General features: G+C 42.4%; 3 protein-coding genes across 11 annotated transcripts in view; 1 reads left to right on the plus strand and 2 right to left on the minus strand.

Moving 5' to 3' along the window:
- Positions 1 to 453: 453 nt before the first annotated feature.
- Rubicon (run domain Beclin-1-interacting and cysteine-rich domain-containing protein rubicon) lies at positions 454 to 4,714 on the minus strand. The gene is made up of 4 exons (XM_018109341.3): positions 4,314 to 4,714; positions 1,127 to 3,255; positions 913 to 1,066; positions 454 to 830 (listed from the first exon to the last, which is right to left on the minus strand). The coding sequence occupies exons 1-4, from the start codon at positions 4,566 to 4,568 to the stop codon at positions 618 to 620; spliced, it is 2,751 nt and encodes a 916-aa protein (XP_017964830.1). The 5' UTR covers positions 4,569 to 4,714; the 3' UTR covers positions 454 to 617.
- A 242-nt stretch (positions 4,715 to 4,956) lies between these two features.
- On the minus strand, positions 4,957 to 6,539 carry Ost48 (dolichyl-diphosphooligosaccharide--protein glycosyltransferase non-catalytic subunit Ost48). The gene is made up of 2 exons (XM_018109406.3): positions 6,342 to 6,539; positions 4,957 to 6,253 (listed from the first exon to the last, which is right to left on the minus strand). The coding sequence occupies exons 1-2, from the start codon at positions 6,478 to 6,480 to the stop codon at positions 5,052 to 5,054; spliced, it is 1,341 nt and encodes a 446-aa protein (XP_017964895.1). The 5' UTR covers positions 6,481 to 6,539; the 3' UTR covers positions 4,957 to 5,051.
- Positions 6,540 to 6,980: 441 nt separating this feature from the next.
- Positions 6,981 to 16,186, plus strand: part of inaE (inactivation no afterpotential E) — a 29,455-nt gene continuing 20,249 nt past the window's right edge. For 2 of the 9 annotated variants that reach the window (XM_089263424.1, XM_089263431.1), the window contains exons 1-2: positions 7,058 to 7,505; positions 8,597 to 8,873. The gene's annotated coding sequence lies outside the window, so the exon portion shown is untranslated. Of the gene's footprint in view, positions 7,506 to 8,596; positions 8,874 to 16,186 lie in introns of all 9 variants that reach the window. The other 7 variants (XM_089263425.1, XM_089263429.1, XM_089263432.1 and 4 more) reach the window with 7 other exon arrangements.

Raw genomic sequence — 16,186 nt, forward strand, 5'->3', positions numbered from 1 at the left:
AAAGGCGATTAATAAATTGAATATATATATTCAAATGCACTGCATGACATTCATAATTTAAAAATAAAACATGTTTTAAACTGACTACATATAGTTAATGAATTTCAAGTAAATTGAGTTTTTCAAAATTACTATGTGAATATTCCAAGGGACAATGCTTAAAATAAATTTGAAAATAATCTCAGCAAAAAGCGATTGGAATATGCCTATTAAATAAATTGGCATTATCCGCATTTCAGAAGCGCTAAATAAATTAAATATACATACATGTATAAAATATATTCCAATATCGACATGAAATTCATAATATAGAAACTAGAAATTTTGAGCCACCTGCACCTATTATTTGAATTGAATATTCCAATTGGAATATTCATATCGAATTCGAATTTGCTAATAAGAGCTGCTGTGGAATATAGAAATGGTTTTATATGCTGAAGTTAAATGCGATAGTTAGTATTATAAAATAAATATTTTTTATAATTTATAAAAATCAACTTAAGAATCAATCGGTCATCATTCACTTGAGGTACATTTGCTAATAGAATCCAAAATTTACACGTTTATATACACTATACATATACAAAAAAAAAAAGTAATAATAATTTGGCCATGCTCTACTCCTGCTGCTTCTGCAGCTGTTGTTTTTGTTGTTGTTGTCGTCCATGCAGCCGGTCACAGCGCAAACAGCCACCAGTCGATTTCAGCTTCCAGCAGTTGGTATGAACGCAGGCGCCGCACTGCCCACAACGATGCACCTTCCGCTGCCAAGGATAGATCAGCTCGCGACTCTTGCACAGCTCGCAGACGAACGCGCGACCCGTGCAGAGCTGCAAGCGTGTGAGATAGAGTGAGAGGGGGTGAACGTTAAACAGCTGCACAAGCAAAAGAGAGATACGAATTCCAGTTTACCACACAGCTGTAGACATGTTGCTCGTTCAGTTCAATCAGATCCTCGATGGAGCGGCACAAACTGCTGTTTTGCACATCGACAAAGTCACACATGGACCACATGTCCGGATCGTTGGTGATGTGCGCCGGTACCGCATCGAACAGCGCCTGCTCCCTGCATGTGCGAATACCGATTAGAAAGAGATGGAAGTATGTGTGACCTTGACACACTTACTTGGTGGCAAAGCGGCAGGTGCTAATGAAGTTATGGACATATTTCAGCTGGAGCCGACGCCGTCGCGCCTTGGCCAACTGCTTCTGCTTCACATACAGCTGGGCATTCAGATCGGGCACATGGAACAGCGGGAACGTGTACATCTGTTCGATGAGGCGATAGGCGAACGAGCTGACCGCATAGCAGCGAAAGTCCCACGACTGCAGTATCTTGGCCGGGATGGCCGACAGCTGGTTGCGATGGCAGCCGGTGCACAGGTACTTGCCCAGGTAATTGCAGTAGCGGAAATATTGCTGATATTGCCGCGTCACCTGCATGCCGCAGCCGGCGCAGCGGTAATGCTGCCGGCTGAGCAGCTGCGAGCGACTTGCCGGCGGATGCTCGGTGAAGATGATTTGTTGGCGTGGCGGCGCCCAGGTCTTGGTGCCGCGCGTCAGACTCGTCTCGCCCAGCGTTTCCAGCTGCTGCTGCTGCAGTTCTGGCGTTAGCTTCGGCAGGGGCAGCAGCTGCTGCGGCGCATCCTGCTCCGAGACGAGCCACTTCAAGTCCGCCAGCTTGGGCAGCTGTTTGTCATTGAAGCGCGAGATTAGCTGTAGACCGACTGCCTCGGCGCTATTGTTGTCATGGTTGCTGATGCTGTGTCTGTTGATGCTCTCCTCCTGCCCATGACCATTTGTGGTCTGCTGCTCCATAAAGGGCAGCAGCAGGGCATCCCCTTCTGTGGCCAGGCCACTGCTGCTGCTGCTGCTGCCGGCACACTCCGGCGGCTGTCCCCGGCGACTCCACTTCACGTGCTCGATGGCCGCAATGCACGCCTCCGAGATGCGAAAGTGGGCGTTCTCCTTCTCCAGCTCCGTGTTGTTGCGCGCATTGCGCGACATTTGCAGGAAGGCGGCCAGACTCTGATTGTCCATTTTATTGCTGTTGCTGTACTGGCTCTCGCTGCTCAGGCTGCAGGAGGTGGTGCTGCAGCTGGCGCTGTGCTGTTGCTGCTGCTGCTGACCCACCACACCGCCCACTATGTCCAAGGGCTCCGTCGCTGTCCTGCTCGTCGCCGCCTGACAATTGTTGTAGTCCAGCATGCTGACGCCCTCGAAGAGCGACTGCTGCTGCCGTTTGTCCAGCTTGCGTCCGTTGATGGCCAGGAAGCCATTCAAGCCAGTCAAGCCGTTTAAGCCACTCCCGCTGCCCGCCTCGTCGCTCTCACCGCGACTCTTATTGTACCAGCTGGTGTACACCGGCGGCGATCCGAACAGATTACCCAGAAAGCTGCCCCGCTTCGTGGCGGGCACTGGAGCGGGTGATGATTGGCTGTGGCCAGTGGCGGGAGTGACGCTGCTCGTCTGATCTGTCCAGATCTTGATGTCATCGCAGTTGATCAGCTGTATGCGGCGCGGCACTGGCGATGCCACTTGGCTGCTGCTGGCCGTGCTGAGGCTGCAGCCGCTCAGTGCCACATTCGGGCTGTTGTTGTAGGTCTGACAACGCGGACGTGCGGCAGGAGCTGCCGGCGAGAGTCCACTCTCTGCATTCGACACTCGATCCAAACTGCTGTCGCTGTGATAGAGGCAGGGCAAACTCTTGAAGCGTCGCATCAGTTGCGTAGCTACCGGATTTGGATGCAGCACTTGTTGCTGTTGCAGCGATTTCTGCTGCTGCTCCTGCTGTTGCACTTGCAGTTGATGCTGCTCCTCCTCCTGCACCACGTGCAGTCGGTGCGAAAAACTGAAATTGGGCTGCGAGCTGGTGCGCCGATGGCGACGTCTGCCCACAAGCGGCTCCAGCTGGCTGAGCAAGCTGCTCTGGTCCAGCTCAACGGCCGTCAGACAGGCGAACAGCGCCGCCGCACATGCGCCATCCCGCAGAAAGGCCACCTCCCGCTGATAGTAGCTGTCCAGCAGCTCTTTGTCCGCCACCAGCATCTGCACGCAGCGCGACAAGCAGCGCGAGCGCAGACAGCTGGCGGCCCAATGGGTTAGGAACTCGCTGACATTAAATGCCACATTCCCTGTGGGTCCTGGTGCAGGTGAGGAATTAGCTGAAGTTGTTGCCTTTGCCGGCTGCTGCTGCTGCTGCTGCTGTGGCGGATGCTCGCTGAGACGTAGAAATTCAAAGTCTTCAACTAGGCGCTGCAATGGAGAAACAAGGGAAATCGATCAACGAGGGTGGATTAAGAAATGGACGATTTATATATAAATAAAATATATAGGTATAAGAAACGTGGTCATCCTGAATCCTTGGGAAATGAGAATTGCGGTTAAATTACATTTTTTCCGATTGCTCACTCCATCACCTTCATTATCGATTATTATCGATAACATGGCACAAAAGCTGGAGGTTTTTAATTGATTTTGATGAATGCAAAGATTTCGGAATATTTCAGACTTTGTTTGTCATCATCTCATTAATTCATTAAAAATGACAATAAAATGCACTCCAATTAAAAGTTATTCAACAATTGACTGTTCCAGGCTGGATATCGCCAAGTCGAGCACTCCCGATTGAAAAACGCTTCTTTGTCACTCTATACGATTTCTTTTGTTCGATTTTCGTCGTGCGTCACTTTAAGTTTGATCATTGCTAAACTAGCCATTAAAGCACCCTCTCTAAAAACTCGAAACTTGAACCATGCTGATGAACATGTTTTTCCATTTATATACATACACCTATAGCATAATTGTTTACAGATGTTATCAATCAACAGAACTCAGTTAATTTGAGCAGTTACACATGTAAATATGTTCAACGGTTGTTCTCGGTATTCGGTTTCATACATTTAGCCCTCCCTTTTATCGTAGTTTCGTTAATCTAAAATAAACAACGCAATTACGGATTTCTTTGCTCATATAAAGAACATAATAACATTAAAGGCAACTCTATTTGTTGAGTAATAACTGAATACTATATCATACAATAACAACTAATTGTTCTTTAATATAATATAATCTTTTTAAAAAATATGTTTTTTTCTCTAGTAGTAAATAAATTTGTTTTTAAATTATTAAATATTTCCATATACATATGTTTGTAGCTTTAACATTTGTTATTGCTTCTACTATTGAACTAGGGTATTTTCGCTGCGACTCCCACTTTCCCTTTTATTCCTCTTCTTCTCATTTAAGCCTAGGGCGTTGCGAATGAAGCGCTTATCAGAAGACGAGCTCAGTCTGCGTCTCATCGCACTTACCAGCGTTCCGATAGCCGTTGGCTGCCGCAAGCCGTGCTGCAGGATTTGAACGCATGTCTGCACCAGCAACTGGAAGCGTTCATCGGTCTTGGCCTGAAACCAATGATTGGTGGCGCGACGCAGTTCCGTCTGGAGTGTGAAAAGTTGCAGTTGTTGTTGTTTAAGCTCGCGCTGTTGATTATGACTGCGCCTGTGCGTGTCACAGCTCCAAACGGGCGGCACAGCCGATGATTGTACTGGCGTTGCTCTGGACATTTCTCTTATTGTTCTTACGGCTGCAGCTGGTCAACGAAGTTCGTTCACTCATATTTGTGCAAATGTTTGTCACTGCATTGCGATCTTGCACTTTTATGCACTGGCTGTGCCAGTAATCGGTATCGCATATCGAACAATATCGAAAAACAGCTGTTGGCAATGTGGCCAGATAGCAGCAGGTGGCAGCCCTAGAGATGGGATTTTATTTAAAGCTTGCTGCTTCCATTGCTATGCGGGAATTTTTAAATACTGATTTTTGCAGATATCATTCACTATTATCTGTTATAATACGAATTTGAATTCGATGGGGATTTATTCAAACATTGCAGCTTCCATTGCTATGCTGATATTTGCAGGTAAATTTTACTATTATCTGTTATAATACAAATTTAATTTGTTAAAAATGCGTTTATTCAAATATATGCACAATCATTTGATATTTAGATGTATACGCGAAAAAATTGTTCATATAAATACTAGGATCTATTGGGTTTTCTTGTCGTCCTTGCCTGCTCTGGTCTCCTCCTTGAAGTGCAGGAAGACGAAGGAGAACACAAATACGCCAATCATCATAGAGAAGGCGCTGGTGTAGTAGGGGAATGCGCTCGGTATGAATCGCTCGTATTGCGTGTGCTCCAATGGACGCACCGACACCTGGGTGGTGTTGTACAAGTGAGTGTAGCCCACCCGATTGTAGTCTACCTTAAACTGATAAACACCATAGACGTCCGGTATTTTGAAGCGGGCCTCGTAGCTGCCGCTCTTCGTCTGCTTGAGGAAGGTGCGCACAAACGGATCGATGCGTACGAACTCCAGCTGAATATCGTTGGCTTTGAATGGCTGCCACTTGCCCTGGACCAGCTCCTCGATGGCAATTGTATAGACAACGGGATCGGTGATGGTGTACGCTTGCTCTGGTGGATTTTTCTCGCCCACCTTGTGGTGACGCACGGAGGCGACGCGCAGCCGGCCACTTTCCCCAAACACCCACTTGCTGATGGACTCGGCGACGGCACGGTTGCCCGCCTGCTTGAAGAAAGCGCCGTTCTGCGCATACTGCACGGCCATGGTGAAGGACTCGTCGGCGAAGAACTGCAGCGAGCCAGAGAAAACGACGCGTGCATTGTTGCGTGCCTGCAGGGCAGCAATCAACAAAGTGTTGCGGCCCACAGCATGGGGATAGTCGGAGACGCTCTGCTCAGGATTGTAGCTGTAGGCGCTGCTCTCGGCCGTCAGGAGTTTCAGCACCAGCGGATTCTCCTTGTCGGCAATGAGACCGGTGCCGCGATATAGTAGTGGAGCAGCATCCGCCTTGCGATTCTCGCTGCCCACAACACTGGCTGCATCGATCAGATTCAGAGCTGAGGTCAGGATCGTCGTGTGGTCGCCCGTATCGCTCACATCGTAGTGCAGATGATCGATGACCGCCGCCTTCTCCTCGTCCAGCTCGAATCCGCACTCGGAGGCGAACTCGCGGAGGGCATCGCCAGACTTTTCGCTGCCTGCAACCAAAACGTTGCCTCCGTCGTCCACAAACTGAGCGAGTCGCTCGACGCTGATGTCGCCGCCGAATTCCTCCACACTGGGCGCAAAGATGATCAGATTCTTGTATAGGTACTCGCCATATCGCGATAACAGTAAGCCAGAGTCATCAGCTAGCTTATAGGTCAGCTTAAAGCCACGATCTGAGAAAAAAAAGACAAATAAATGTTGTACACGTCATAGCTTGTGTATACATGTGTGAATGTGTATGTGTGTTTTTATGCCGGTTACCTTGCAGTGATTTAAAGAAAATAGAATGCGTTTCGCGTATGGCTAAATTGTCTAGCAGAACCAGCGTATTGGCATCGGTCTCCAGCACAGCATTGCAGTGATTTATTGCTAAAATGGCCACTAATAGAAGTTTCCACATTCTGAAAAAGCCGACTCGAGTCTCAATTTTCACTGCTGATGGACAATTAAACTAAAATCATCGATATATCGATACGCCTATATTCTTTCTCTTCAGCGTTGTGTGTTAATAGTAATCGATATTGCGGCGGTCAACGATGGAGCGATGATTAAATTGGTAAATATTTTAAGAAACAATATAATTTTAAATTGTTTTTTAGTTAAGAAAATTGCCTACATAATGACTATCATTGTTGTTGCAAAGAAACACAAATGCTAAGGAAAGCTTAAAAATAATCAATGGACAAACATAATTTTCAAAAACATTCAATGTCTATTGAAACAACTGCAATCTAATGTCCTTTCTTGTAGGAAAAATGATTAGCAAATAGTAATAAAAACCATTGTTCTCTGGTTAGTGTAAAAACGTATACTCCATTAATTTTAATTGTTTAGTTTACGAGTTCAAAGAATGGTCGCATATTAAAAGTGTGGCAACGCCGTGAATTGTTCATTAGAATCAAAAGCTCCAGTGATGGATGAGCTTATGGTTTTTCGCTTTCGTAGTATATCTAATTGGAAAGCGCTTATTCGCAAATTCGAACTAAGTTTCAGTTGCAAAAAGCTGGCGTCGCGCGCGGACGCTGAGGTACGCCGCTCTTTTTGTTTACAGTTATAGCATTGATAGCGCCGATGCGTGCGCGAGCGAGAATTATTTTTTATTTTTTTGCTGTTTTTTTATCGAGTGTTATTGAAAAAAATATATGCATTGCTAATAATCGTGAAAATTGTGGGAGCAGCATCAGCTAATTTATTTTCATATAGGGATAAAATCATGCAGAGCTTTAAGAGCGCACGGCTTTTGGCCAGCAGCATGAACACCAACAACAGTAACAACATCATCATTCGCCTATAAACAAACGTGTGTGCAAATCCATAAAACGCAACAAGAACAAGAAGTACAAGAATGAAAACAAGTGCAAATTGGGCCGCTGCGGCAATCGAAAGCAAATAGATAGAAAAGAGAACGAACGAAAGGAAAATACAGTCAGTATCAAGCAATTAAAATTCTTGTTTACACTAAATTCTGCAGATGCTTAAACCGCTTGACTACTAACGATGTATTGTTGCTCTCTGATGCTGCTGCGGCTGCTACTTCTGCTGCTGTTGTGGCTGCCTCTGCTTCGGCTTCTGTTTCAGCTTCTGCGGTTGTTGGTGGTGGTATTTGTTGGTGATGGTGGTGGTGGCTGTGGCGTCGGCGGCGGCGGCATCTCTCTATATGTATGTATGTACATACATAGATACCAAAATAGTCAAATTAAATTGGAAATAGCGTAACAAGCGGCTGTCAACAATAATTGAAAGTCAAATACTCGCGGCCTCTGTCTGCCTCCGCTTTCAGGTTGCCCTCAAAAAAATAAAAAAGAAGAAAAAGTGCAGTGGCTGCTAAATGAATGGTAATTAATGCATAAGCAGCACTCTACCGTTATATGTAGCTATAACCTATGTGCGAGAGCAGGATAGAAAGCTTGCAGTATGCGAAGCAGCAGCGAAAACAAAAGTGCAAGTGCCAATTGCTTTTGTTTTAGTTTTTTGTTTCTTTATTTTTTGTAACGGTGTTAGTAGAGCGCGATTGAAATTTATCGATCGACCAAAAACAAAAATGTCAAAAACAACAACAACAACATCAGCGGAAAGACCAACAACAACAGCAGCCGTTGCCGCTGCCGCAGCCGCATCAGCGCGTAGAACGTAAGAGAATGCAAGTGGAGGGAGGCTGCTTTACCGGTCATCGACGCTGACGCTAACGCAGACGTTGACGACGACGCGACGCCAGCACCGGCATATAGCAGGACAAGGCCGTCAGTTGGCTGGCAGCTTTGCGGTCGGCGTGAAAGTTCATTTCGTGCGTGCAGTCCACAGCGGCAGCAGCAGCAGCAGCAGCAGCAGCTGAAACAGCGGCAGCGCAAAAGTGAAATCTTACCAACACTACGCTCTTTATCTATGTATATGTCTGCGTGTGTGTGTTTGTTGTTAAACTGTAACACGAATTAATAATAAATATACATGCCGCAGCAGCAGCAACAACAACCGCTACATTTACATTTTTTTTTTTATTATTTTTGTTTCTTGTGCAGTGGAGTGCTACCAGAGTAGCTAAGCAATTAGACAAATAAAATTAGTGAAGACACAAAAAAAGCAGCAAAGCAAAAAAAAAAATAAAAAATAAAAATAATAATAACAAGAAAAAGACAAAAGTGAAAGACGAATATCAAGCAACGGAACCTTGTAGTTTTTGTCAATCACATACAACAAGAAGACGAAGCAGAACAAGAAGAAGAAGAAGCGTAACCACAACATTGACACGCTGTACCGCAGCGGCGGCAGCCAGCGGGGCGCTGGCAACGAATTGCGGTATGAATTAACTCTTATATTGAATTCTTACACAAACTTATGTGGATGTGTGTGTGTGACTGCATGTACAATATGCGTATGTATTGTATGTAAGTACAGTGAAAGCTTCCTTGGAATAGATCGGTAGAAGATCTTATATTGAAGCTGCCTTGGTTTACGACACGAAGAGATCTTATATTGAAGTCTTATACAGTTGTGATGACAGCATGGGCACAATAAAAATTTCTCGCGGGATTCTTTTCAAAAATATGAAATGATTTTATTGGAAGATCAAATGAACTTGAACGAAAAATTGTTTATATACATACATATGTATATTATCTAAGGAAAATATATGTATGTATTTATCTCATATTTTTATGTTTACATGCGTTCTTTATTATTTTTTCAATATCTTTATAGCGAGCATCTACTTTAGCCAAAAAGCACTCATGAACTCATTTGCTCTATACATACATACATACATATATAATACCAACGGTTCTGGCAACATTTACTGTTTAGTTTGTAGTTTTGCCAAAATGGCAGACAATGCATAATAAACAAGCGAGAGATGAAAACCGAAATTGAGTCCATGCTGACTTGAGTGAAGCAACAACTCGCATTAGCCAGCCAGCCGCAAGATTAGCATACTATTATATACATATGTACATACATATGTATGTATGTATGCAAATCACGTCCTATGCAAAGGATGCATTAAAATGCATTAGATTTACAATTGAAAAGAATGTTAGAGACGCTTAATAGCTATGCATGAAGCTGAAATAAAATGAAGCTTAAAATAAATTTCATGAATTGAATTTTTGCATAACAAGAAAATGTGTAAAACGAATTGCATGAATTCCAGATTTCAGCATAAAATTATAATGGGCTACTGGGAGAAGAGTATATATAAATTGTCAACTGCAACTGCAACTGCAACGGTGACCTTCAAACTGTTAGTTTCAAACTCGAATTTTGTTGTCAACAGTTTGTGACAATTTTGGGGAATTCTACACAAAATACTTTTGCCATACATACATACTAGGTACAAACCTACATACTTGCATGTGTACATATGTATGTGTGCATTAGCGAGAGGAATTGTAGTTGAAATGCAATCCAGTTGACCCACAAATAAGTGTGGAAATTGTTAAAAGAATTAGCGTTGATCTAAATAGCGACACTGAAATTAACAAGCGAAGGTGGTAATTAAACCGTCGAAGGAATATGTATGTACATATATGTATACATACATAAATACATACATATGTACACATGTATGTATCTAAGTACATAAAGTAAAGCATATAACATACGCCAAAATGTGCTAAAAATAGATAAATGGCTGACGCGGCAGCTGCCAATTGATTGTGGGAGCGGGCGAGCGGGCGGCTGGTTATGCTCTGCTTTGCTCTGCGCTTTTGTATGAACGAGGGTCGCTTCAAACGTATGGCAAAAATAACGGAGTATTCGAAGTGCGACGACTAACAACGGCCACGCGATTTGGGGGTTAGTTATTTTTGGGGACGACAATGAGGACGATGCTTCTATACAAACACGCACACACATCAACAGAGAGAGAGTTACGCACGCCAACAGTCTGACAACCCCAACTTTTGCTAAAACTTCGAAGGATTTCTTTTCTGTTTTTTTTTTTTTTTTTTTTTTTTTTACCGGCGGGGATGCTGATGCTCGGTTTTTTGTCCTCCTCTCGACTCGACCGTCGTCATGCTTTTGCCTTTACTTTACCATCTATTGGTAAACTCTCTCTATACACACACACACACACACACACACACACAGAGACTCAGCACAGACACATGCACATGTACAGTATACACATGTATTTCTATGCAAATGTCAAAGCTGCCAAGCGTCGACAACGACAAAGTCGTCGTCACTTCTCTCGCCCCTGCGGCGACTGTGTGGCGAGTGTAGCGGATTTTGTTTGTGCAGGCTTTGCTGTTGCTGTTGCTGTTGTTGTTGTTTTCACTTAAAATATCCTTTGAAATTTCAAAGTAAAATGGGTATGTCGTATGGATATGCATATGACAGAGAGCATTAGCTTGCATCTTGATGGTATTCAAATTTCTCAAAAGTCAACTTTTATACACACAAAGAAGAAGAAGAAGAAGAAGAAGAGGATAACCCCAAACATGCCATCAATATATGTGCATATGTATGTACATATATTTTTCATAAATTCGTTAAAGTAGTTGAATGTTGTGTCCAGGGTAGCTTCCAGTTGAGTGTTCTCATTTTATGTTTACCTATTGCTGTTACCATTTTTTTGGGGTCTGGCATTCTACGCGTTTTCTAGGTGAACAGCATGGGGATGCGCTAGCGTTGCGTTTGTAAGTGGAGTACTTTGTGAACGGACGACGCGTCGCGTCGGTGGTGCCATCAACTTTGTAAACTCACCACCAATGGCCCGCTGCTCTCTCTCTCTCTTTCTCTGTCGGTCATTCACTAATCCCGTTACTTGCTGTCTTCAGAATGCCGCGTTTCTTGCTTTAGTGTTGTGTTATGCTATTTCATGTCTGTGTTGTTATTATTCTTATTGTTGTTGCTGTTGCTGTTGTTTTTTTGCAAATTGTTTGGCCAAACAATTGCAAATTGTGCAGCACTTGAAATTTGGAGCATGCAGCCTCTGCGGGCACAAGAAATACAAATTGCGCCACTCAACACGTCAACGCTGGCGTCTCTATTGCTATCTTTCTACAAGTATGTAAACAAACAGACATACAGACAAAGATATACATATGTATGTAGTTGTATGTATGTACGTATGCATTAATGTATAAATGTATGTACTCACTCTTCTATGTATTTTTATGTATCTTCGTTAAACAGACAAGAAACCAGCAGCAAGAGGTTAGTCGCATGTAGTCGACTTACAGCTACCCTGTAGGGAGCAAACTATTCTTATATACTCAGCAATTTGGCCATTTCATATTTACTATTGTAGATTACTTTAAAATAATTTCGTACTCTAGACTACACAGTATTGCAAAATTAAATAAACAATTCTGAGATATGCGATCGCAACATTATCATTAAGTTCACAAAGTTCCGAAAGCGAACCCTCGCTAACATGAAAATTATGAAAGTTCAACAATTATTTATGTACATACGCCTTCTGTTTACGAGCTGTGCATGTCGTGTGAGTATGTGTGTGTGTGTGAGTGTGTGTGCGTAGCCGCTTATTAATCTGCATTAAAGGGTAATGCCACGTACATAAGCCGCAAACAATCAAGGCATAAGTCTTCAGCTTCGGCTCTAAGAGCTTTGCATTTCTTTTGTTTTTGTTTGCAAACGCATAATGAGAATAAGAAACGTTGGAATTTTTTCTTCTTTCTGCTCCCGCTTCCATCCCACATTTGTCATGTACAATATTTATTACACTACAAATTTTTACCATTTATTATATATATATTTTTTCTTTCTTAACTCTTTTAGCGACTTGAGTGAAGCAAAATAGAAAATACATACATATGTACATACATATGTATATTCTTTTTATTTCGGTTTATTTATGAGTTTTTTGATTGCAATAAAAAAAATTAAAATACATGCATATAGCAAATTTATATTAACAAGGCATAAATAATATGTTGGTTTATTATAACTGACATACATATATGTGCATATGTATGTATATTATTTGTAGACATTTTATATTTTTATATAAAGTACATATATGTACATATGTACATACATACATATATGAACTTTGTATTTAATATAAATAGAGCTCCGTAGAAAAGTAAAGTAGATAGAAATAAAATAATTAATTTTATAATTTGTTGTTGTTTGTCTTTCATTTGCGCCTGGAGATCCTGTAGTGCAGTGTATTAGAGTTGCTGTTGTGGTGTGCCGTTATGCTTCGCTGGGCTTTGTTTTGCCATTCTTCTTCCCTTTGTTTTTGGCACTCACGCAAACACACACACGCACACGCATGCACACATACAGAAACAAGGACACGGAAGCGTCTTAGTGTTGTTATTGTTTTGTGGGATTTCACTTCAGAATTATATTCACGCATACACACACACAATCACACAAGCACACACGCACACACATTAGTCGCATTCCTTGCATGATTCCACATTCCGTTATATAGAGCGAATACCAAAATGCGATAAAAGCAGTCAAGAAATTAAAATTGTTAGCCAAAGCTGTTACACACACACACGCCCACGTCCACGCACATACACATGGACACATTAATGCCTAGCCTGCGGCCGGGAATAGCCAAGGCGTCAGGATAAACTTTCACACATTTATAAATACATACATTAACAGACACACACGCACAGGCATATAGGATAGACGCAAATACATACATACGTGCATATATACCTAGATACATGCACATGTATGCATATAAAAACATATATACATATATATATGTATGTACATACATATGTATATCGTGCTCCAACTTGAAATCAGTGAAAAATGTCAAATGAGCAACATTCGTTGACCCAAAAAGAAATCAAATTGCATTCATAAACAAAAAGCAATGGGCGAGAAGCGGCAACAAAAGAGAGCAGGAGAGAGGAGTAGAGAGAGAGAGAGAGAGAGAGAGAGAGAGAGAGAGCGAGTCAAAGGGAGAGCGACTTATATGCAGAGCATTTAGCAGCTCTGTTCGTAGTGCAAATTCATCAAACAGTTATGTTCCGAGGTCAGTTCGATTAGTTAGAAAAGGCTTGCAGTATAATAATATAAATATACATTATTATTATTATTATTAAGTTTTTATTCTTATTTTATATTTTAATATTCACATTTAAGTTCTTGCAAAAATTCTGCATATCGAAATCAATTTTTATAGCATTTGAATTTCGTCTTGAATTTTTCATGGCCTGGCTTTGTGCGTGGGTTAGCCCTCGTCTGTAGTTTTTGCTTCTTTTTCGTGTTGCTCCTTTTCTGCTGCTTCTTCTTGTTCAACTTAACTTTTGTGAAAACGTATTTAGCCTTGGCATATGCAATACTTTATTTTATAGTATCATTGCCTTCATCATTGGCGTCATGAAAAAACAAAAACAAAAAAGTAAAATAAATAAAATAAAAAACTACAACAACAACGACGAGTTGTCACCAAGACATGACCATAAAGTTGTCCTTTTTGTTGTTGTTGTTGGCGTAACTTTTGCACTCGGTCTCGGTGGCAAAGCTTCATTGTCTCTGGCTGGCATCTATGTATGTGCGTGCGTGTGTGTGTGCGTGTGTGTGTGTGTGTGTGTGTGTGTTGCCTGTATCTGGCTTTCACTGCGTGGCCTTTTAGCTGGTTTCCGCTCGACGCGTTGCTCTGATGTGGTGATGCCATTGTTTTTATGACGCCACTTTCAACCACACACACACACACACACACGCTCTCGAACACACTCACACACACACACACACCCACCCACACACTTATAAATTAAGTGCATGTGTGTGAGTGTGTGGACATTACATTAAGACGAAGCTCAGCTCAGCTCAGCCCAGCCCAGCCCGGCTCAGCTCTGTAACGTCCGCTTTTGTTTGACTTGATTAAGTCAACAAAATGTCGATTTGTTGCCTTAGCAGCTGTCAATCCATATTGAAACAATCTAATCGGAATGCTTTTATAAGCTCGAACAGCATTTTCCATCTAGGTCATGGTCAGAACTTAAAGTTCAAATAGTTGTGCAAAATATCAAATGTTGCGATCTAGTCCAGCTACATGAATTGATTGAATAGAGCCAATTATGATGATATGCCATAGAATATTGAAGATCTGACAAGGAGGACTTTGTATTGATCAGAATTTAGATTAATCACAGCCTAGGGAGGATGAGCTATCAGATGGGACAGAAAGAATGTGAATGTTGCAATGAAAAGGAGTGAGGCAGAGCGGGGGAGAGGAAGAGAAAATGTGAGATGGACAAAATAGAGACAGAAAGGGTAAGAGAGTAAGACGAAGAGTGACGTATATGAATAGGAGAGACAAGAAGACAAACGAAATGTCGAATAGGTGAATTAATAGAGAGACATACGGACGGAGTGACAGAGAGAGACAGAGAGAGAGAGAGAGAGAGAGAGAGAGAGAGAGAGAGAGAGAGAGAGAGAGAGAGAGAGAGAGAGAGAGAGAGGGAGAGAGATGGAGAGAGAGAGAGAGAGAGAGAGAGAGAGAGACAGAGACAGAGACAGAAACAGAGACAGAGACAGAGACAGAGACAGAGACAGAGACAGAGAGAGAGACAGAGAGAGAGAGAGAGAGATAGAGAGAGAAGGAGAAGGAGAAAGCGAGTGACAGAGAGAGAGAGAGAGGGACAGGGAAAAACACAGAAGGAGACAGATAAAGATAGGGGCAGAGAGAAAGAGACAGGGATAGATAGAAATAGACTAAGCCAGAGACAGAGACAGAGACAGAGACAGAGATAAATAAAGATAGAGAAAGAGAAAGGGAGAGAAAGATGGAAAAGGAATCACGGATAGATAAATAGATAGATGGAAAAACCAACCCACAGACAAACCAAGTAAAAGACTCAGAGAAACAGACGAGTAAAGACAGAGAGGGACAGACGCACAGATGGACATTATTATATTAACTTAGCTGCCTATATAGATTGTCCTGAAGAATTCTATCTTTCTTTTTTTGGTCTCCTGATTCTCTAACTCAAATAATGCTCAAATAAATGTTCTATTTAAATTTCTTGCTTCGCCACAATCCCACAATCAACATTTCATATTTGTAGCTCAATTTACATCTGGTTTCTAGACATACACCTGTGTCTATGAAGCGGTTCGTTAACTTGGTTTTCCACAACAATGAAGCCGAGTTTTCCGTTCAAGCTAAAGAAATAAATTGGAATTCCGGATGCCAGGCCGTTCGTTAGTAAAGCGCTTTCACAGCCAAGAATTGGAAAAGCGTTTGTCGAATCGTTTATAGCCCAGCGCCCAGTGCACCACGCCCTATGAAATATGCGATACTCTAATTTGCGACCAACAAAGAAACTAATATGAATGCAAATAATACCATTTCAGACAAAGGGCGCCACACACACGCACACACACACACGCACACACACACACGCACACATTAGTCAGCTCGTTGAGCTGCACTTTGTTTACCTTCCTTAAAGGATATCCTCCATAGAGTATATATGTACATACAACTGCTTTCGCATTTCGTTAGCTTTTCAGCTTTTCCCATACGCGTTCGCACTGATTTGAGGCGAGTATATTTGCACTGTGAGTTGAAAGTTGGATTTGATTGTTGATTGCCCAAACACATCTCAGTTATGTAATTACCATCATATGGGGCGTGGCAGATGGGAAAAAAGTCTTGGAGTCAGCTG

The sequence above is a fragment of the Drosophila navojoa genome, chromosome X (assembly GCF_054131105.1).
Source record: "Drosophila navojoa isolate 15081-1374.11 chromosome X, UAZ_NAV_1.0, whole genome shotgun sequence".
Taxonomy (NCBI): Eukaryota; Metazoa; Arthropoda; class Insecta; order Diptera; family Drosophilidae; genus Drosophila; species Drosophila navojoa.